Source organism: Sciurus vulgaris, assembly GCF_902686455.1.
Source record: "Sciurus vulgaris genome assembly, chromosome: 8".
Taxonomy (NCBI): domain Eukaryota; kingdom Metazoa; phylum Chordata; class Mammalia; order Rodentia; family Sciuridae; genus Sciurus; species Sciurus vulgaris.
The window spans coordinates 91,603,086-91,624,917 of NC_136468.1; the positions used below are offsets into that span (position 1 = coordinate 91,603,086).

General features: G+C 52.2%; 1 protein-coding gene across 4 annotated transcripts in view; it reads right to left on the reverse strand.

Moving 5' to 3' along the window:
* Positions 1-528: 528 nt before the first annotated feature.
* Positions 529-21,832, reverse strand: part of CRHR2 (corticotropin releasing hormone receptor 2) — a 47,060-nt gene continuing 25,756 nt past the window's right edge. For 2 of the 4 annotated variants that reach the window (XM_079150587.1, XM_079150589.1), the window contains 10 exons: positions 17,355-17,440; positions 15,806-15,912; positions 15,341-15,458; positions 13,466-13,619; positions 12,792-12,852; positions 10,051-10,123; positions 3,531-3,616; positions 3,184-3,319; positions 2,723-2,764; positions 529-1,003 (listed from right to left, as the gene is read on the reverse strand). In XM_079150587.1, the coding sequence (XP_079006713.1) occupies positions 863-1,003; positions 2,723-2,764; positions 3,184-3,319; positions 3,531-3,616; positions 10,051-10,123; positions 12,792-12,852; positions 13,466-13,619; positions 15,341-15,458; positions 15,806-15,912; positions 17,355-17,440 (1,004 nt within the window). In that variant the 3' untranslated portion in view covers positions 529-862. Of the gene's footprint in view, positions 1,004-2,722; positions 2,765-3,183; positions 3,320-3,530; positions 3,617-10,050; positions 10,124-12,791; positions 12,853-13,465; positions 13,620-15,340; positions 15,459-15,805; positions 15,916-17,354; positions 17,441-21,832 lie in introns of all 4 variants that reach the window. The other 2 variants (XM_079150586.1, XM_079150588.1) reach the window with 1 other exon arrangement.

The window sequence follows — 21,832 nt, forward strand, 5'->3', positions numbered from 1 at the left end:
TTGACCTAAGGGAGGCCATTTTCATGAGTCATGGTTTATTTGACAGAGAGTAGAGATGCTGTTTGGGTTGGGGTTGGGGGCTGAAGCCCTTCTGAGAAGCGGTTGGGGGATTAGTTCAGTTACCAAAGACGTAACTTTGGTTTTGACCGTCTCCACCCTGCTCTTTCCTCCCACATCTTCCCATTCCTGCTCCTCATTTTGTCCTCCACTGTATATCTGGTTGACCTCAGAGCATGGCTGCCCGTGCAACCGCCTGTCCCTCCCCTCTGCCCCTCCACACCCCAGACTGAGCACTTAGATGAGTCTCTCCAGAGGGGACATGTGGCTCAGAAGTTAGCAACCTTACTGAAACCCTAGGGGCAGAGCAGCTGGGGAGGTGGTGGAGGAACAGCTTGGACAGGGGCAGGGTACAGGGGAGGCTTCCCTAGCTGACTGCCTCCGGGACGAAGCCAGCTGAATTGATCTTTGACTTCTCCAACAGCAGAGGGCGCCCCTGAGTGTGGAGGCGGAAGGCAGTGAGCAGAGTCGGCTAACCAGCTGTGCGCCTTGGGTCAGACCCTTTCCCGCTCTGGGCCTCAGTCTCTTCATCTGTGAATGGAGCTACAGTGAGGATCCAGCAAGAGAGGCTGGATCCCTTTTCTCCCTCCTGCAGGAGGCTTGTGGCTTCAGCGGCCCCGGTCCCTTAGAGCCTCTTCCATGGCTGCACCCTCTTTTTTCTGCCAGGCTGGAGAGCTGGTCTCTTCCCCACTTCTCCTACACCACCAGTGCCTGCACGGCAAGAGGATCCAGAGGAAGAAGACAGAGGAGCATGGGGAAACTGCCTCGAGGGTGGAGGAGTGATGGATAATGGGTGACAGAGGGGTCACACAGCGGCTGTCTGTTTGATGCTGTGGAAGCTGATCCTTGTGGGTGACGTGGGGATGGACATGGCCCGGGCCACAGGCACCCGGAGAGAGTGATGGTCCTGCCAGCGGTGCCATCTCTTCCTCACAGCTGAGCGCACCTGCAGGGAGGGGAGTCTCAGCAGCCCACCAGGCTGTCCCTGGCCCCTGGCCCTTGGCCCCCCACCGAGTTGTCAAAGAAGAGGGGCAAAACCAAGGGCCTTCCCCAACCCCATTGCCTCCTCGCTGCAGCCTCTCTCTGGGGACTCCCCTGTCACTCTCTGGAGAAGCCTGACCCCACACTTCTTTTGTCCCACATTACTCTTCTGAAGTGTCCAGTTTCCTCTGGACACTGCCACCTTGAGAGTGACCAGAGGGGCTGGGTTGGTGGCTCAGTGGTAGGGCACTTGCCTAGCACATGTGAGGCACTGGGTTCGATCCCCAGCACCACATAAAAATAAATAAATTAAATAAAGGTATTGTGTCCATTTACAATTAAAAAAATAAATAAATAAAAAAAGAATGACCAAAGGTTTTGTAGACCAGCCCCTTTAGCCTACCTGGGGCTCTAGCCCCTCAGGCCTGAGAGGTGACCCTAGTGTACACACCTGGCTTCCTCCTCCTTAGGAAGGACTGTCATCCCCTGCTCTATAGCCTCCACCCTCCCTGTGCAGCACAGCCCAGCGTAAACTGCCCGAAACAGAAAGAGAACAGCTCCTTTTATTTCTAAGCCTCATTGGATCTGTTCTTGTCTGTATTGGAAGGGGAAAATCTGTCAAATGGGTCATGTCTCATATTCCAGCCCAGCATATGGTCAGAACAGAATGTTATATAAACATCCATTGTCAGGTGGGCACCGTGCTACCCGCTTGGAGTCCTAGAGATTCAGAAGGCTGAGGCAGGAGGCTTTCAAGTTCAAGGCCAGCCTCAGAAATTTAGTGAGACCCTGTCTCAAAAAAAAAAAAAAAAAAAAAAAAAAAAAAGGTGGGACTATAATTAGTGATTAAACCCAGTGGTAGAGTGCCCCTGGGTTTAATCCCAGTACCAACAGACAAAAACATCTGAGCTGCTTCAGCAGCTCCTTCTTCCCTGCCATCCAGACTGCAGAGCCGACTCCACTGCTGGGCTCTGCATCCAGGCCCATCTTTAATTGACAGGCACAGACTGTGTAGATGCCCACCATCTACCGCAGTTGCAGGCCAAATGCCCTCAGGAGAGCACTTGTGTTTGTCTGGTATTTGGAAGCTCTCGGGCCTCAGGGTGTGTCTGCTCTGCATTGCAGAACCTGCTGCAAATCCTCACCCACCACTAGCTGGATTTGCATCACCCTGGTGACTCACTGGGATTCTGGGTCTTCTTAGATAGCCAGGTTTTACCTGCTGCCTGGCACCCCCAGAGTCTAGGATATGTGGTCTTTTCTGAGGAGGATGGGGGTAATGTGCTCTTCTCACCTGAGTCCATAAAGAAGTGATTACATGGCACATGCCTCACCTCTTTCTGGAAGCTTCCTGTTGACATCTCTGCTTTGGCATCAGTTTTCCTTGAAACCCTGCAGCCTGGGCACCCTGCTCACCTGGCTCCCCAAGGGCATACATGGGCATACGAGGGCATAACCTGGCATGTTATTCTGGCCTGCATAGTTGACCTTCTAAACTGGCTCCAGGCCAGAAGGAATCCTGTTCCCCTTCGCCCAAGGTCTTCCCCTCCTTCCTCTGGGGCAGAACTGAGCAGAGCCAAGGACCAGGTTATCCTGAAGGGCTAGGCAGCTTGACTGAAAACACCCTGCAGTGGGGTCTGGGGACCCTGAGATCCCAGGCTACCCAGAGGGCCCCATTTCATACCTCTCCGTTGAAGAAACAGTAGAAGACAGATACGAAGAAACCCTAAGGAAGGAAGGAGGGAGTAGTCAGGACCTGGGTGAGGAGGCACTCTGCCTGGAGGGGGGGGTGGGGGACAGGTGGGGGCACACTGACCCAGGACCCCAGGGGCCATAGCTGGACAGGGCTGCATCCCTTGGGGAACGGTTCACCAGGGGCCATGCTGAGTGAGGGCTAGTCTCTGGCCTAGAGCTGGGATTCCAGCTCCTCAACATTTGGTGGCCTGTCCCGGAGTGTCAGGGTTGCAGCCACTCTGACTCTTCAGAGGAAGTGCTGGGATGCCTGCGCCCTGAGGTGGGGACGATGGGCGGGGCCAGGGCTCTGTCTAGGCTGGCAGCTGGTGCCAGGTGGGTTCTGAGTGTGTGTGCCAGTCCCTGTGTCTGAGCGACCAGGTCAGGAGAGCCCCCTGCAGCTGGGGCACCCACCTGGAAGGACTGCAGGAAGGAGTTGAAGTAGATGAACACGATCTGTGACAGGTCGTCCTCACCGGGATTGACGAAGAAGAGCATGTAGGTGATGCCCAGCAGGGGCAGGAGGACCAGGGTGGCCTTCACTGCCTTCCTGGGGGTGAGAGGGTGATGACAGTCCTGAGTCCACGCTGCAGGCAGGGCCCCACTCGGGTGGAAGATGGGGCCGCTCTGCCAGTTCTGCTTCTGGGAGATGGAGCAACTCCCTGGGTGAGCACAGAGCGCTCTGCCTGGAGCAGGGGGATGGCCCAGATGACCTCCTCGTTCTCCACTGCCAGGGTCAGGACACCCAGGTATTCACGTACCTGTACTGGATCGTCTCTGATGTGGTGGATGCTCGTAATTTCGTCATTAGGATTCTGACGATGTTGAACAAAAATACAAAATTGATCTGGAAGGGAGAAGGCAAGAGGGAGAAAGGAAGGCCCCTGAATGGGGCTGAGCTGAGAGGCTCCATATGGCCCTGGAACCCGCCGAACCCCTGCCTCCCAGGAACACACCCCATCACCCAGCACCTGCCCAGGCCCCACAGCCTTTGCTCCTCCCTGGCTGGGACCTGGAGCGCCACCACTTCCTCTAGGACCTGCTCTCCGCCCCCAGCCCCAAGGAAGGAAAGACAGTTTCTGAAGGTGGTGGACCAGAGCACAGCAGCTGCCCCTCTGGGGAAAGCTCCAGCCCCTACCCCACTCAGGTACCCCATAAGAGTCAGACCCTGAAGTCTGCTCGAGTCCCTGCCTCTCTTGTCCACAGGGTCCCCAGTTGTTGACTGAGGGTCTCTGAGTCCCTTGCATTGTCACTGCTCCTAGCTGGCCTGAAGTCCTATCAGCCCCACCCTGGGCAGGGGTGGATTGGCAGATGGAGCGACTCAAACTCTGTGACCCAATGGAGGATGGTCTCTCACCACCCTGCACCCTGCAACTGCATCCCCAGGCCAGCAAGATGAATGGGCTGCCAGACCGGCTCCGAGGCTTCTGGAAGGGCCTCGTTCATCTTCATTTTTAGCCTTCCCTCATCATTAGAGCAACCCCTGGCCTCTGGCCCCAACTGACCCACTGGGCTCCTGAGTCAGCTTCCTGTCTCTGGGGGCCTCCATGGCTTGTTCTGTTGTCTGGTTCCTATGGCATTGTGCTGTCCCTTTGTACGTTGTGCTGTGAGTGAGTAGGTCTGTTCCCTGTGTGTTTGTGTGTGTTTGTCTCAGAGTGTGTCCTCTATACGTAGGGACATGGGTGCTCCCTGTGTTTCTAATTATCGGACTCCAGATGCAAGCAGGTAGGAACAAGCATGTGCAGCCCCAACACTGGACTCTTCAGAAAGTGCTCCCAGGCCAGAGGGACATGCATATCGGCCCATGTGTGTGCAACCACACACACACACTCACACATGCACACATATTTACAGAGTCTATCAGGACCATGGAGGGCTTCTTGGGCTAGATCCTTCTAATCTTCCTACAGCTCAGATCCCATTGGTGGTCATGGGCAGACATGGTGGGACTGTTAGCCCTATGACCTCAGAGTGTCCCGCAAGCTGTAGGGCGACTCAGGGACAGGAGGGCTAGACCCTCCCTCAGTGTTGGCCAGTTGCTCTCACATCACAGTGTGTGACCTGATGAGCCCAGGAGAAGGGGCCTGGGGAGGCCTTCTACGATGCTGCCCATGGATGGCTGCCTGCTTTTGCTTAGGGAGCACCTAACTTCCAGCTCCTGGGTTTCTGACCTACTCAGATAAAGGGGCATATGTCACCTTGACACATAGGTCATTCCTATGTGATACAAAGAACTTGCTCTTTTCTGATTCTTTCTGGCTTCTCTGAGAGTAGACTATTAGGATCAAAATATATTCTAATTTTTATCACATTTCCTTGCATTAAATAGTATTTAACTCACTAACTCAATTATCCATCCACTGTGGTCCATCCATCTGTTCTTCCGTCTGTCTATCCATCCATTCATTCAGCCAATGAGTAGTCACTGAGCACCTCTTGGCTACAGGGTCCTATTCCTTGTTCTGAGGCAAGAGCAGGAGAGGCAGGGTCTAGTTTGGAGCCTCTGGGAGGCAGGATCTGTCCTCACCTCACACTAGACAGGCAGTCAGTGAAGCTGCCAGGTATACACAGCCTGAGTCCTTCTTTCCTTATGAGCTTATTTCTCAACCTCCCCCTTTGCAATATCTGCATCAGCCTTCTTCCCTCTCCAGGAAGTCCTCTGACCCTAGTCCATGTGGAGCTCTCTGGCTCTCCATTCTTGGATGTCATCTTGCCCTACCCTCACTCCAAAAGTAAACCATCCTGATTCTTCAGGCGATTGTACCCTAACTCTGTTTAGCTTGGTTTCTGGTTTGATTAAATCATGATTCCATTCAATGACCTAACTTACCACCTGCCAGGTTCTGTGCTGGGCACCAAAGATGGGGAAATAGATACATAGGCATGGCTCCTGTTTGCAGAGGGCTTGTGGCCTGGCTGGAGGTGGAAGGGTATGGGGAGGAATTGCATCTTTCCAAGGGCCTGGAGAAGTGGCAAGTGAGATGAGAACTAAAGATGAGGCAGTGCTAGCCAGTGAAGGTGGGGAGAGTATTCTAGGAAGACAAGGCCAGGAGAGAACAGCCAGGGTGGGAGGAGCCAGGGCCCTCAATGGTGGCCAGTATGACTGCTGGTGCTGCTTCAGTGGTCAAGAGACCAGCCCGGGAGGGTGGCGGAATCACATGGGAGCCAGAACAGGAACGTCACCTCCTTTGGCAGTGAGTGCCCACAGGACCCTCCTACTCAACACACAATGTCCTCAGGGTGGCCCACAGGACTACTCTGGACCACAGCAGGGGTGGGGTGCCAGTGAGACCAGCCACCTGAAGAAGCTTCCTCTGAGAGGCTCTGCTTTGTGCAAACTGCCATCTATCCTGACTCTGCCTTGGTGGCTCAGCCCCGACTGGCACCTCTGTCCTCCCCAGGGGACCGGCCTGTGCTCCCATGAGGCTCAAGGCGGGTGTGTGTTGGGCCTGGCAGGATCCAGGCCCGATGGGTGGTGTTGGTGTTAGGGCTGCCGTGTGATCTTCTGAGTGGGGATTTGGACATTTCAGTCCCCGTCCTCCTGAGCCAGGACAGGCCTGCAGAGGCTAGCACTCACAAGGAACTCTGCCAAGCGCTGCGGGACTATTCCTCAGTAGGTAACTTTTATAGGCAAGTACAAACATTCACTCCACAGATGCGCAAACTGAGGTTCAGTGGGCTAAATAAGTGGCCCTGCCACAGTGCTGGCGGGGAATGCTGTCAGGATCTGAGCAGAGGCAATGGGCTTTGGCAGTCTTCTCCTTATGCCTATGACACAGCTTCTCCTGCAGGGTGCAAGGAAATGTAGGGCTAGACAGAAGGAGCCAGAGACAAGGTGCTGGTCCTGGTGGGTCCTGGGACAGGGCATTTCTAGTCAGTCTGTATTATAGGTCTGAGCTCAGGAAGGCCCTGGGGGTCATCAGCACAGGGTCTTGAACAGGTGCTGGCAGGAGCTGCTGAGGCAGAGCCCCAAGGGCACCAGCACGTGTCTGGAGCCTGCTAGTCCTCAGAGTGATCCTGTGTGGCAGGAAATAGCACCCCTGTGTTACAGGAGGGGGACTGAGGCACCAAGACGGCAAAGAGATCCCTCAGGATCACATCCCAATCTCCAGGGGCACCAAGCATTGCACAGCTCCTGCCTACCTGCCACCACCCAGGGGGAGAAAATAGATCCAGCTCCCTGGTTCTTAACCCTCAGTACACGAGCCCCTGAAGGAAGGTGGAGGCGCTGGGCTTGCTAGAGTCCCTCTGTGTTCAGAGGCAGGGAGGGAGGAAGGGAAAGAGGAAGGAGGCAGATGGACAGATAGATCAGGTGCCTTGGCTTATCTTTCCTTATGTGGTTTCAGACTCAATCCCTGCTGTCTTTAACCAGGTCAGGAGAGGAGGTCCCAGGCCTTGGACGGGTTCTCTGCTTGGCTCTGTCCTGGTCCTGACCAAGCTTGCTGTGGCTCTGTATCATGTCTCAGGCCCTCCTCCTCACACTTGCCAAGCTTCCAGCTCCCTGTATCAAGCATTCACCAGGAACACACCTCTCTGCCCCCCATGGATCTGCAGAGCCTGGTGACTGATTACAGGGAGTCCCTCAAGATGAAATTGGGAATGCCCAGTAGTCACAGGCCTTGAGAGACTGGTCCTCATGGGAAGTCTTGTTTTGCCTTCCTATGGGCATTTTCTTGGCAGATGAATCCTCAAAGGCCCAAATCTTGAGGCCTACTACATGCAGAGCCCTGGCTAGACCACGGAAAAATCTCAGACAGCTCACCTCCCTGCTCAGCAGCTAATCATGCCCGGGACCAGAGTATAAACTGCAAAAACACCTGGGTGCTTGTTACAAGTACAGATTGACCGTGGCAGGTTGGGACTTGGACTTGGAACCTGCATTTGGAACAGGGGCAGCAGGGGTGCAGGTAGGAAGCTAGCTGAGCTAGGAGCCACAAGCCACCATGCATGCAGAGCCCAGGCATCACCTAGGATGGACCAGATGTACCGTACACTATAGAAGCCCAGCCTAGGTCCCCTGGGCTCTTGGTCACTTGCAAGGGACAGTAGCCAGTCTGAGGCTTTCTCTGGTGTCACAGGGGTTAGCTCAGAATGAAAACAGGATGGCCTGGAAATGTGGGATTTTAGCCAGCATGGAGGTGCATGCCTGTAATCCTAGAGGCTCTGGAGGCTGAGACAGGAGGATCATGAGTTCAAAGCCAGCCTCAGCAACTTATTGAGGACCTAAGCAACTCAGTGAGACCCTTTTTCATATCTAAATAAGATATGAAAAAGGGGTGGGGATGTGGCTCAGAGGTTAAGGGCGCCTGGGTTCAATGTTCCATACCAAAAAAAAAAAAAAAGGAAATGTGTGTGTGTGTGTGGGGGGGTGTTAATGTCCCCCAGGGGAACCTCCATTGAAGGAGACATGGTTCCAATTTGCATTATGTGGCCTTAGGCAAGTTGCTTAACCTCTCTGAGCTCCTGCTTCATTATCTGTCCAGTCAGGATAAACCACTGTCTTGAGTGAGGGTCAGCATGTGTGGAATCCTCATGGAAGGCTCTGGCCCTGGGTGGGCCTGATGAATGCCATATCCCTTTCCCATGACAACACCCAGCCGGAAGTCAGGCTTCCTGCAAATCAACCACCCAATTCACTTCCCAGAACCCAGAAATAAATGAGCGTCTCTTAGCAGCAGAAATGTAGCTGTGAACTGGTGAAGAGGCAGGAATACTAAGCATGTCTCCAATCGAGAGGACAGCAGGCAGGAGGTGGGTGAGTAGAGAAGAGATCTGCCCCAGCTGCACACAGCTCCACCAGCTCTGAGTGTGGACTTTGGGCGAATCATTCCACCTCTCTGTGTTTTGGGGGAGCCTAATTCCTACTGCTGTCCTGTATCAAGGATGTGAGGATTGGAGGTAATGCAGACAGAGTTTGTGGAAGGCTCAGCTTGGAACATGGAAACACGTATCCGTGCAAATAGCTGGGTCCAGTAGCAAGGTGGGCATGACGCCAGAGAAGGGGGCGTGCCCAAGAAGGCTGGGAGCTGGGTCTTGACATAGCCCTTGTACAGCTTACCTCCCCATTCCTTGTTACCTGGCCAACAGCCCTACAGCAGGGCGCTACCATTGGCTCAGCCGGGATCAGCCTTTCTTGGCTGGGTCCCAGTTCATCAAAAGCCCTATCTATCCTCGTGCAATGGGTCCTCAGCAGCAGGCGGGGAGGAAACAGATCTTGTAGGGTTTCCTTTCACACAGAGGGGTGAGTGACTCACTGCATCACTGTATCTGGGAGTCCAAGGACCATCCCTCCCCCACTCACTTCTGACAAGGACTGGCTCCCGCCTCTGACGTGAGTGAAGCCCTGACAGTGGAATTTCAGGCAGTGGGTGAGAAAACTTCCTAGTCATCATCAGTTACAGACATCAAGGACACTCCAAAGATGGGTCCAATGAATCCCGGAACTCACAACAGGGAGGAGAGTAAGGAAATAGAAGAGATAAACAGTAATTGTCTCCATGGTAGACAAAAGAAAGCCCCACTGGGCACCTGCTGTGTACAAGAGGAGGACTGTGCTCTCCTAGAAGGTGCAGTGGCCCTTTAAGGAAGCCTGTACATACCGGAGCCTGAAATTACCGTGCCTGAAATAAGTCTTACGTAAATGCCAATTTCTTATGGTTTTTTTATATGTTTTTTTTTAAATGTATGATATATAATGGGTTCTTTTTGCTGCAGCAGGCTCTGCTTAAACTCTATCTTAATTAAAGCTCGTTGTGGATTAAAGACGTGGTGGTGGCAATTATACCTTAGATGCCAATACATTCAGCAAAGGGCGGGAGCTGGACAAGGAACAATGGCTCATTATGCTGCATTTGGGATCTGTGGCTCCAGGTTGGGGGCGGTGGGCGGTGCCCCGGAGGGGGTCGCTGGGGGCAGAGAGGAAGGCAGGTCTGGGCTGCACAGAAGCTGCACACCCTTCTCTTGCCACCAGCTGCCTGTTCACCTGGCTGTTTCAGCATTGTACCTGGCAAGGGGAAGTCAGATGGTGGATGGTACTAGAAATTCACCAATCAGACCCTGCCTCCACCCAGAGAAAGAGTTTGAGGTCCAGAGAGGAGCAGAGGGCTCCCCAGAGCCTGCAGAAGGGGGATTTGGGTGGTGCTGAGAAGCAGGGTGGTGTGTATCAGAAACAGGGTTGCAAGGGACTGCCCAGGTGATATCTTTCCCAGCATCTCTGCTTGGGTAGGTCCTCTGCTATTCTCCCGGGGCCCAGCCCCATCCCAGTTCCCACTGAGGACCTACCAGGAGCACCAGGATGATGGGGCCCTGGTAGATGTAGTCCACCAGGTCGCCAGGCTCCTTGCCAAACCAGCACCTGCAAAGATGGGGTGGCTGTAGATGGCCTGCTGAGCTGTACCAGGGGGACCACTCCCAATCTGGAACCAGCTTCTCCAGGTTGACCCTTCCTGAGCCCCATCTCCAGGGCTGCCCCTTCCCAGAAAGCCTTGGAGGACAGTCCCAGCCCCACTGACCAGCCTGGCCAGGCCAGGAGCTGTCTCTTGCGCTACATGATGGGTCTGATCTCCCAACCAGACCAAGGGAAGGTCTGGAGTCTCCTCCTCAGTCCCCCATCCTATTGGGGTGCAGGGCTGGGCATGCAGGAGCACAGGAATGAAGAGAGAGCTGGGTTCCCCTCAGTGTCCTAGGGCCTACCTGCCCTGTGCTGCCTGCTCCCACATTGCTCAGAACCTGCCGCTCTGCCTTCCAGACACTCAGCTACACAAAGCAACAGATGTGGAGGTGGAGACTCCTCCTGCCTGAGGTGGGTCTTTCAGGACTTGAACTCAGCCTTCTGTACCCAGCAAAAGGAGCCTGCTACCTGGCTGGCCTCACTGGCTGCCAAAGGCTTGGTTTATTCTCCAGGGATGCTGGGGAGAAGCTTGAGAGTCCAGAGAAAGGGCTGGGCCAGGTCTCCATCTGGCACTGCCAGCACCTACTGAAACTCAGGGAGGGTCCATTGACTTTAGGACCTAGTTAGGTCTGTCATAACTTCAGAGGTCATCAGTGTATACCAGCCTCAGACGGGAACCTCTCCCACTGCTTCCCAGCACCTGAGTTTCTGGTCTCTGCTTGGACATTCCCTTTGACAGGAAGCTCACAAACCTACCAAGTCAGACCTTCTAGTTTTGGGTATCTTTCACCTTTATGAGCCTTTCCTAACTTTGAGCTCCTGAAATTCTACCCCCCATTCTTACCCCCACGCCTCAATACTCTCCAGCCCCTGAAATGCTGTGGAGATCTGCACACAGAGATTGATGGGTCCCTTCTCTAAGCTGCTGACAGCTGACTTCCTGGTTGCTCCTTGGCTGGCCTGTGGCAGAGCTGTCATCTGGGCCATGGCTCAGCATACCAGACTCTGATGCGGGAAGGACCCTAGAATGGGTCATTGCACCCAGGCAGAGACTGGGGTGCCAAAAAGCAAGCTCTTGTGAAGAGAAAGCCTACAGAATGGGAGAAAATCTTTGCCAGCTACTGACAGGGGATTATGTCCAGAATATATAAAGAACTCAAAAAACATAAAAAATCCCCAATCAGTAAATGGGCAAATGATCTAAACAGACATTTCCCAAAGAAGAAATACAAATGAGCAACAAGTATATGAAAGGATGTTTAGCATCCTTAGCAATCAGGGAACTACAAATCAAACTACACTGAGATTTCATATCACTCCAGTTAGAATGGAAATCAGCAAGAATATAAATAATAGTAATTGTTAATAAGGATGTGGGAACTCACGCATTGTTGGTGGGACTGAAAATTAGTACAACCACTTTGGAAAGCAGTGTGGAGATTTCATGAAAGATCAGCAATGGAACCACCGTATGACCCAGCTATCCCATTCCTTGGTATACATCCCAAAGAACTGAAATTCAGCATACTATAGCAATATATGCATCCCAATGTTTACAGCAGCACAATTCACAATAGCCAAGCTATGGAATTAGCCTAAGTGCCTATCATCAAACAAATGGATAAAGGAAATGTGGTATAGATACAGAATGGAGTTTTACTCAGCCATAAATAAGAATGAAATTATGTCATTTGCTGGTAAATGGATGGAACTGGAGAATATCATGCTAAGTGAAATAAGCCAGACTCAGAAAGTCCAGGGTCAAATGTTTTCTCTCATATGTGGAAGCTAGAGAGAAATAAGGAATAAAAAAAGGAAAGGGGGATCCCTTGAAAATGGAATGGAGAACAGTGGAGTAGAGGAAGGGGACAGAGAGGGAATGAAGAGGGATGGGAAGGGGAGGAACTGTGGAATGCAGTTGACCAAATTATGCTATGTATATGAATGAAGGTATCACAATGAATTTCACTTTTATGTTTAACTAAATGCACTAGTTTTAAAAAAAAAACAAATAAATAGAAGGAAGTCCAGTAGAGGAGATGAAGGGGATCCAGGGGAGGGAGGAGGGGAGAGAAAGGGGAAGGACTGGGGATTGACATGGAACAAATTATGTTGTAGGTATATGAATATGCCAGAGTTAACTGCACTATTATGTCTAACTATCATGCACACATAGCAACATTAAAAAACCACACACACACACACACACACACACACACACACACACACACACACAAATTAGAGTGAAATAAACACAATTTCAAATAAAAATGAAAAGAAGCAAGCTCTTGGGGGACTCCAACAAATGCTCATTGATATGGCCTTGGATGGAGAACCCTGAGACCTTGTTCTCATCCAGATTCTTAGCCAGATCTGCCGCATCCAACTCTGAGGAGGAAGACATCCCTATGGCCAAGAGGCACACTGATGGGGCACTTCAAGAAACCCTGTTCCTCGCGGAATTCAACAAAGCTGCCTTGAAACCCACCATGTAAGCATTCCTGGGAATCGGGATATTTCTTCCACTCTCAGGACAACCGAAAAGAAAACCTGTCATCATGGCTATGGCTTGTCTGAGCCCAAGGCTGACCTGTGCTGACCCACAAGCCACATGGCAGCCTGTCCTACTTACTGTTCATTCTCGTAGTAGAGTTTGCCAACTGCCCAGGCGATGATGATGGGGCAGGGGATGCCTGAAAGAAGGACAGACACACGCTGCAGGGATCACGTAGATGGACAGGGACTCTCTTGTAGAATTCAGGCTAAGGGACCACAGGGGCCTGAGACCATATTTCTGTTTTTCCAACTGCAGGCCATCCACGACCCAGGGATGACCTATTCCTGGATCGTGGCTCCCTCTCTCAGCCATCTTTCCCAAGCAGGGAATGGTGTGCTTTGGGGGATTTTTTGACAGGGAGGTCTTTTCCTTTTTTTCTTTGGTATTGGAAATTAAACCCAAGGGTGCGTTCCTCGATTAAGATGCCCATGGTCTTTGTACATTTTGAGACAGGGTCTTGCTAAGTTGCTAAGGTTGGCCTGGAGCTTAAGATCCCCTCCTACCTCAGCATTTCGAGTTGCCTGCATTACAGGCGAGTGCCACGGGGCCTGGCCAGTTCCTCTTCTGAAGCCAGAGACAAGGGTGTTTGGACTGGTCACTCTGGGCAAGGGAGGAGGGCTAGGTGTGGCCCATCCTTTGGAGGGACTCCTGGTTTTCTCCTCTGAAGCACTGGACCCAGGGTGAGGGGAGATGACCTTGTCAGCATTGTCCCCTCCCCCACTGGGCCCTGACACCCCTGGGAGCCTCACACCATCCGATGAAGAGGAACAGCCACTTGCGCAGGCGCTCGGTGGAGTAGGTCATGACGATGGCAGTGTGGAGGTAGCAGCCTTCTACGAACATCCAGAAGAAGTTGGTGACCACAAAGTAGTTGAAGATGGTGGTGATGCAGCGGCACCAGACCTACGCGTGGGGCAGGGCTTGTCAGGGACTCCTGGGGCCCAGGAGGGCCAACCTGTTCAGGCAGGGCAGTGAGGTGTGGACCCCCAAAGTGCGTGGATGGATGTGGCACTGTCCCCCTGAGGTTAAGGAGTCATTCTCCCTGCTGCCTGGGGGTTTTAACATCTCTCCGCTCCTTCTCAGGGTCTCTTCTTAATAAAGGGAGAGGGGAGCTGGAGGACCGCAACTGAACTGTGCCATGTTTTCACTGTCCCGTTCAGGGTCACCTTCAATTGGCAAGTCCGATTGGTTCCCACGTAGGGATGGGATATGGAATTTCATTTGGGAAAAAAAAAAAATGAAAACCAGTGAGAGAAGAGAATCAAGGGAGCTTGGGGCAGGGCTGCAGCCCAGGAGGGTTTCTCCAAAGCCTCTGGCTTGGGGAACTTCTAGACTTGGAATCATAAGCACTGGCTCTGGAGGTGGCAAGTCGCTGTGCCTCTCTGAGCTGTCACTGACACTACCTTAAGGGGTGATGAAGGGACGTGAAGGGCGGCACAGGTGGGCACCAAGGAGGAGTGTTGTGGCTGTGATCGTGGCTGCTGTTTTGATTTGCTTCCTTGGCAGAGGGCGGTTTGACCCTGTCCTTGTGAGCGAGGTAACCCTTCCAAGCACCTTGCTTGGGATACAGAGAGGGGAAGAGCCTGTCAGAGCCACAGAGCCGAGGTCCAGGTCACAGACCTCCAAACCTGGCCACCCCATCAGACCCCACCTGGTCCTCTTTCCCGTGGACTCATCCCCAGAGTGTCTCAGAGTCAAGGTTGGGACTTGAGAATGGTGGGGACAGCAAGTTGGGGTGTGAGCCCGCACTGGGTCAGGGAAGCCCTGGGACTGCCTAGCTCCTCCCTGACTGGCTCTGACTCCCCTGGCTCCTGGATAACCCTCCTGTGCTGAGCAGCTAGCTGCTCTGCAGTTTTGCCCCATGGTCCCAGCCCTGATCTTTGGCCCATGTGGCTGTCTGTCCTTCATTCTAGAAACTTCTGCCTTCTGGGTAGAAGGGTAATGATCCCCTACTCCGACCCTGGTCTTTTCTCTAAGTTAAATGATGTCTCACTGGTCCTGAAGGCATCTGATTAAATTTGTTTGAACTTGACTCAGGGTGAGGTCAAGTTAAGAGTCAAACTGGATTGGTATCTGCTGAAGTCCAGGTCCTCTGAGGAAAAAGGATTGAGAAGTATCATGGCTTCTCTCTCATAGATGTGCTGTCACAGTTTTATGATGACCTGGACACAGTAAAATAGCAGTTGATACAAATCCAGGGTGGACACCTAACACATAGGAAGCCCCGATGTAGAGGCATCATTACAGCATTGACATTGGGGAGTCAATTAACCTCTCTGGTCTCAGTTTCCACATCTGTGCCCAGGAGGAAATGACCCCTAGCAGTCATTCATTGGGATTAAGTGAGATAAAGCACAACAGAGGTTAGTTCCAACCTCTTTTTCTCTAAGGGACCCGAATTCACAAGATGGAGACAGGAACGGGGTAAACCAGTGCAGTGACAGTTTTATGTAGCTCCCAACACCCTGACCCGGCAGCCCTGACCCCTGCCTCCCTGCCTCTAGTGGGACAGTGACGGGTGGAAATGAGCTCATGTTTAGTTTTGGACCTGAGTATCGAGCAGAGAGTGGGCGTCCCACAGAGCCGGACCCCCAGCCCAGCCCCGGGTCTCCCCAAGCAGTGACCTCGTTGCTTTCGTGCACTTCGTGGTCGACGAGCTGCAGCAGGAACCACATGACGTTTCGCAGGATGAAGGTGGTGATGAGGTTCCAGTGGATCACGTTCCGCAGGCAGCGGATGCTCCTGTGGGAGGCCCCAGGCAGGGGTCAGCCAGCGTTAGCTGGGGTCAGAGCTCAGATGGGGCTGGGGCCAGGGGTCAGTGGGGCTCCGGGGTCAACTGAGATTGAGGTCACCCTGAGGTCAGGCAGAGACCAAGCCTGGAGTGAGGACAATGGCTACCCCAGAAGCCAAGTCCCACCCATGATGGCCCTGGTTTGGTCCCCTCAGCATCCCACATGCCTCCTGATGGTCAGTGCCAGGCACCAGGCCTAGACCTCCTCTGACAACTGGCCCTAAGGTCCTCAGAGTGGAGGTGAGAATGTCCAGGAGAGAGGAAGAGGAAAAGAAAGCATGTTGGGTGGCAGACCTACCGCAGAGCCAGGAAAAGCAGGAAGGCAGCCACCAGGGCCACCACGGAGACACAGTGGCCCAGGTAGTTGACGACAAGGGCGATACGGTAGTGCAAGTCATACTTCCTCTGCTGGACAGACAGACAGACACGGGAGACAGAGGCATGAGCATGGGGGAGTGGGCCTGGGTGTTCCAGCCATGACCATCCCTGTGTGTCTTGGCCTTGGGTGCAGAAGTCACTCCAAGTGTCACCACATGCCTCAGAGCCTCCACGAGCTCTGGTTGGTCTTGGTGGCTCTTGTTATAAACGGCTGTGGTCAGGCCTCCCGACATGCGTTTTGGGGGGCACATTTGGACATGGTCTATTCTGAGATAGCTCAGAAACATGTGTACAGATTAAGAAAGAAAAATCTAGGCTGTACAATGCCACATCTGGGTTGAGTCTCTGCCAAGACCCAGCTGACTGAGTAACCCAGGGTGAGCTAGTTCTTCTCTGGGCCTCAGTTCTGACTCCTATGCATTGGTGTCAACCTGCCTTTCTACCTCAGAAGCAGTGACCTATGGGAAGTCTTGGGGATGCTGTGGGATGGGTCTACCCTGGGTATAGCAAAGAGGGGGTGCAGCACTGGTAGAGCATTTAGGAATATCACTCACACTAAGTGGCTTGGTCTGGGTTTTGTTATTGCCAGGTACCGGCAATTCTAAACAAAGCCAGTGGACTCCCTCCTGCCAGGGTGAGCCAAGGCCCCACCCCACTGCCTCCCTGGCTATAAGAATAAGAAGAGGTGAGGACAGAGACCGGGCTGCAGCCTCTTTCTCTCCAAACCTTATGACCCCTGCCCACCCCTCTGCCACCTCACTTCCTTGGGGCAGGCAAATGCTTTGACCTCTGGAGTTGGATTTCATTTGGGGCAAAGGTTCTATCACCACCGAGGTCTGTGTTGGGTGAGTTGGCGCTGGGGTCAGGAGAGAGGTGCAGCTAGCTGGGGACGTGGCTCAGTGGCTCAGTGCTTGCCTGGCCTGTGGGGGGCCTGGGTTCAATGGCCAGCATGACAACAACAACAACAACAAAAAGTTGGGGAGAGGAGTCCAGACCTTGGGCTGCACAGGATCTGATTCCAGAGTGAGCTAGAGCAGGGAGGAGAGGTCCCGGCAGTGTGCAGGACCCAGCTTCCGGAAATGGCCCTCATGGGGGGCCCTACTTGTTCCACATGGAGTCACAAAATCAAGAATGCCAGATGGGGAAACTGAGGCTCAGAGGAGGAGCAGGGTATGCAGTCTCAGTCGATTAGATGTTGGGGAGCTCTGGTCATGTGGTCATTTCCTTTTTGTGTCCCTTGCTGCCTTGGCCCACGCTCTCCTGGAGACGGGACCCTTCATCCCCCTTCCTAACTCCCACCACCGTGTTGCTGAGCACAGGGTAGGACTATAGGGACAGGGGCACGAGGGACACAAAGGAATGGTTGGGTGACACAGAACTGGTTCTGTCACCCTTGGGATCCTCTGTGTTCCACCTGAGTCCTAATACCAGTATGAAGACAGGGTCACCACAGGTAGGGGGGCACTCACCTTGTCATCCAAAATGGGTTCGCACTGTGAATAGTTGATCTTTGAGGCCCAAGTCCCGTTCTCTAAGCATTCTCGGTAGGCATTCCCTATGAAAGATTTCAGTCACCAAGAGTTGGGTCACTCCCTGCCCCCTCAAGAACCCTCCCAGGCTCTGTAGTGCCTGCAGGATAAAGTCTACATTCCTTAGCTCCCTTGGGTTCAGAAATACAATGCACCTCTAAAAGTCTAAGAGAAAGTCATTATGTGTAATTGCACCCAACTGTGAGTACTGGGTGTGTGGTTAAAGATTTGCTGCCTTTAGCCCAACAAATAATTGGCACCCTTGCCTCAGCCACTTTACATTCATGAGTTCCCTACTTCTTTTCACCATACAAGCACTTACATTTTAACACCAGCTACCACAGGTATAGCATATGTTTCTATGTGCGAGGTCATCTTCAGAGACATTTATCCATTTGATCCTCATGACAACCTTATGAAGTAGGTACTAATGCAATATTAACTCATCCATTGGGAGGAAACTGAAGCCCAAAGAGATTAAGCTCCTTGCCAAGGATGTGAAGATGAAAAGAGGAGTCAAATCCAGGTCTGCCTCTGAGCTTTGCATTCTTGACCTCTGGGCTTCCAAGTCATGGTGAATGGGAATGAGGGAGGTGTGGACACTGGGGCTGTGTTCCTGCCCCTGAGCTCCCTTTGCCCGGGAGACCGCCATGCCATGTCTCCAGATGTTCAGGATCCAGCATCCTCATTAAAGTTGGAAAATGGTGCATGAAAAGGCAGGAAGGTCTAATGTAGAAAATTGCATTTCTATCAAAGGGGAACATACAAAGGTGGAAAGTTGCTGGTACATGCCCTTCTCTCAATCCTAGCCCTGACTGTGGTGGAGGTTTAGTGCCTAAGTCACCCCCTGTGGACATGCTGCCCTCAACTTCCAACCAGGAGGGCCTCCTCCCCACCCCAAGGCTCCCCAGAGCCCTTTGTCTGCCTCTGCTTTGCGTTACACCATGAGCTCTGCATTACATCGTGAGCATGCCTCGCCTGTCACTTGACTATAGTTCCGAACAAGGCATTGTATGGGGGTGATTTGTACCAGGGTTCTGCTCTGACTAATGGGCAGGTTTTTTTGTGTATTTTTCTCTTCTTGGCTTATGTTCGATATATAATACAGAGCTAATTAAAATAAATAGCTCACAGAGCACCAAGTCACAGGGCTGAAGGGGGAACCTTAGATTGTTTTTGGAAGCAGCAAGTTCTGAAATAATTAAGTTACTTAAAAACCCACTTCCGTTGAGCCGACAGTGAGTTAAAAGCAATGGAATTATTAAGGAGCACTTGCCAGAGAGCAAAAACAACGGGGAGATTCTATTAGCTTAATTATTCTTTAATCTGGTGCTCTGAGCTCTGATTTTTCATACTCAGGGTTGTGGCCAGCCTAGTCCTGCCCCTGGGGCCTGTCAGCGTGAGGCGCATCTGTGGCAGGTCCAATGAGTCAGGGGTTTGTCCTGGTCTTACACTGATCCTGACTCTTGAGGAGAGGAGACCTGTCCCTCACACTTGCTCCTGGCATCCAGCTTCCTGGTCGTCTTGGGCCTCTGATGCACATGACCACCTTTCTCACAGACATTCATTCCGTTTGTGCTCCTAAAGAGGGGAGGGGCTGCCTCAACATGTGGACCAGTGACATCACTAATGGAAAGAAGAAGGGTATCCTGGGAGGGCAGATCCTTTGTAAGATGCACAGTCTCTTTCTAAGTCCCTCTGAGGTGTGTGAGGGGTGAGGTGAAACAGACCCTGATCCTGGTGAGAGCACAAAGGGCAAAAAAAATTATCTTTTTGGAAAGTGCTCCTAGAAACCCAGTTTTCCTGAAGTTCAAGGAGAGGCCAAGGAAGGAAGGCCTCCTTGATTACTCCCATCCCACTGCTTTTTCTCTCTATGGAGCTCCCCTAGTCCTGACCACCCCAACCCCACACTCCAGCCCTTGTCTCATGACCAGTCCAGAGTTGTCCAGGTGTGAGTATGGTCTCTCTGATAAGTCTGGGGATCTCTAAAGTCAGGGTCTCAGAATACTTGTCCCCAAGCATGACATCTCATGGGGATGCTGACCACGGGTGAGCTCATGGAAGTCAGTAGGGTCAAGATGGAGATGCTGCAAATGGGAGACTTTCCTGTTTCCACACCAATGTCCCTACTTCCCTGAGAGCCAGGGTTCTGATCCTTCCTTTCCTTGTTCTGGAATTCACCTCCTCCTGCCCATCCCTCAGCACTTTCTCCAGTCCTCTTTCCTGGACAGTCCTCTCTCATTCCCCTGCTGCTTCTCCTGACCCCTGAACCATGCTGAAAAAAGCCACCAATAGCTCTTTACTGCTTTTAAGAATAAAGTCCAGCCTTCTTGGCATGATAGTCAAGGCCCTCAACACCTGGGCCCATGTCTACCTTGCAGTTGATGCTTGTGCTAACAGGTCTGGCACAACCCAATCTGTGCTGGCCCATCCTTAAACACCCTCCTGATTCCCACTCACTGCTCACAACGAACTCCTCTCTCTTGACCCTCAGCTCAGATGCCACCTCCTCCACAGGGTCTTCCCCCACATCCCAGGTCTGAAGTCATCTTCTTTACCCCTCTACACACCTCCTGTATATTCCCATCTTTTGGAACATAGATAAGCCTTCACACTTTATTGCTCTTGAGCCACAACAACACATTTTTGTATCATGATCCAACACACACACACACACACACACACACACACTTGCTGAATCCACTTTCACAAAGTGAAATTTGTCTTGACAACTGCTATAATGTTTTTCTCTCTATTCTGTTATAATGTATTCTGTTCGTTTTATATACAAATGCTGGTCATGACCCACTAAATTGATTTCACAGTCCACTATTGTCCCACAATCCATAGTTTGAAAAGCAAAAATCTACTTTAGATAGAGTGTCGTAATTCTATGGACTATATCTCTTCGGACCTAATCCTTTTCTTTGCACCCAGACTTTAGCTCCCTGGGGACAGACAAGTAGGCAGAGACCATATTGGAGTCCCCCGCTCAGCAATAAGCCATGGAGTTCATGTGGGCTGAATTGAACTTGTTTGTATCGGCTCGACCTTGGAAAGCAGGGTCTGATTATGTGCCATGTGGGGTGGGAGGGACTTCCCTCTGGGGCCCCGGCCCTGCCTGGGGCTGAGGTTCTGGCTACAGAAACTGCACCAGAGGACCGGAAGATAGATGTGGCTGCTCTTCGAGGGAGCTGTGTGCTGTGTCTAATGAGGACACTGAGCCCCCAGGCACAGCCTTGGATAAAAAAGAGGAAGGGCCCTCCCCTCAGGAACCACAGGAGAATGGCCATGGAAAGACTGAGGGCAGGTGGCCACGCCAGAATCATGGGGCTGGAGACGAGGTGGGTGCCCGTTACCAAAGCAACACAGGTGCCCCTGCTGAGGATCAATGCCGATGGTGTGCTGTGTGGCCTGTCAGGGGCATTAGGGTCTGGATGATACAGGTGGGGTCTTCCACTGCAGGGTTCTGTGATTTAGGAAGCCTATTCCTATCCCCAGAGCAGCCCTGACCTGTTAAAAGTCCCTGAAGCAACAGGCTGTCACCCTTTCGGGTGCTAACACTTTGATAATAGTTGGTTCAGGGACTCATCAGGGGTGGTCAAAAGCCTGGCTAGGAGATGAGAGTTATAATCTAGTTACAGTTTTATCTCTGGCTGGCTAGGTGACCATAGCCAAGTCACATCTCCCTTGGCTTCAGTTTTCCCTCTCTGAAAAAGCAAATAAATGGGTTCCCAATGATGCTATTGGTATCTCAGGTGAGTCAAATTTTTTGTTGTGTGGAACTTCCCAATTTACTGAGTGCCAGTAAATTATTGAATCATGGCAACTCCAAACATCCCTACCTTACTTTCAAGTGCTCCCTAGATTGGCACCTATGCCTCTGATACTCTAAGTGGTGAGACACAGACCATGGGAGACTGGGGCTGGGATGAAACATTTTTGGTGGTAGTTACCCTGGAAACAGTTCAAAAGACAGGTTAGGTATGGAGGGAAGAATAAATGTGTGGGGACATCAGTGTGGTCCTGGGCTATCTGGAAAGGAGATGACAAGAAGGGAGAGAGAAGGTAATGGCAGAGAGGTGGGGAGGGCCAGAAGCAATATTTACTGAAAGAGCGGGGTCAGCACAGAGGCCCAGAACTTTCAGCACCACGGACAGCTAAACTCTACTGTGCCCTGCCCAGAATCAGCTCCAGTTCTCCAGATGGATTCCATGACAGTTCCAGACCTCCTGGGGGTCAAGCTGCTCACTTCTGTGCAGCTCACACTGGGCTAGGGTTGTTCTCTTGCTGATCCCTGTAAAGAAGTCATGCTTTCCCATCTAGCCCAGAGGCTCCCTGGAGCAAGACTACCTTCTGCACAAGGTCAAGATCCCTGAACAGGAAGACTTGGGTAGCCCTTTTCTTCCTCCCTCCCT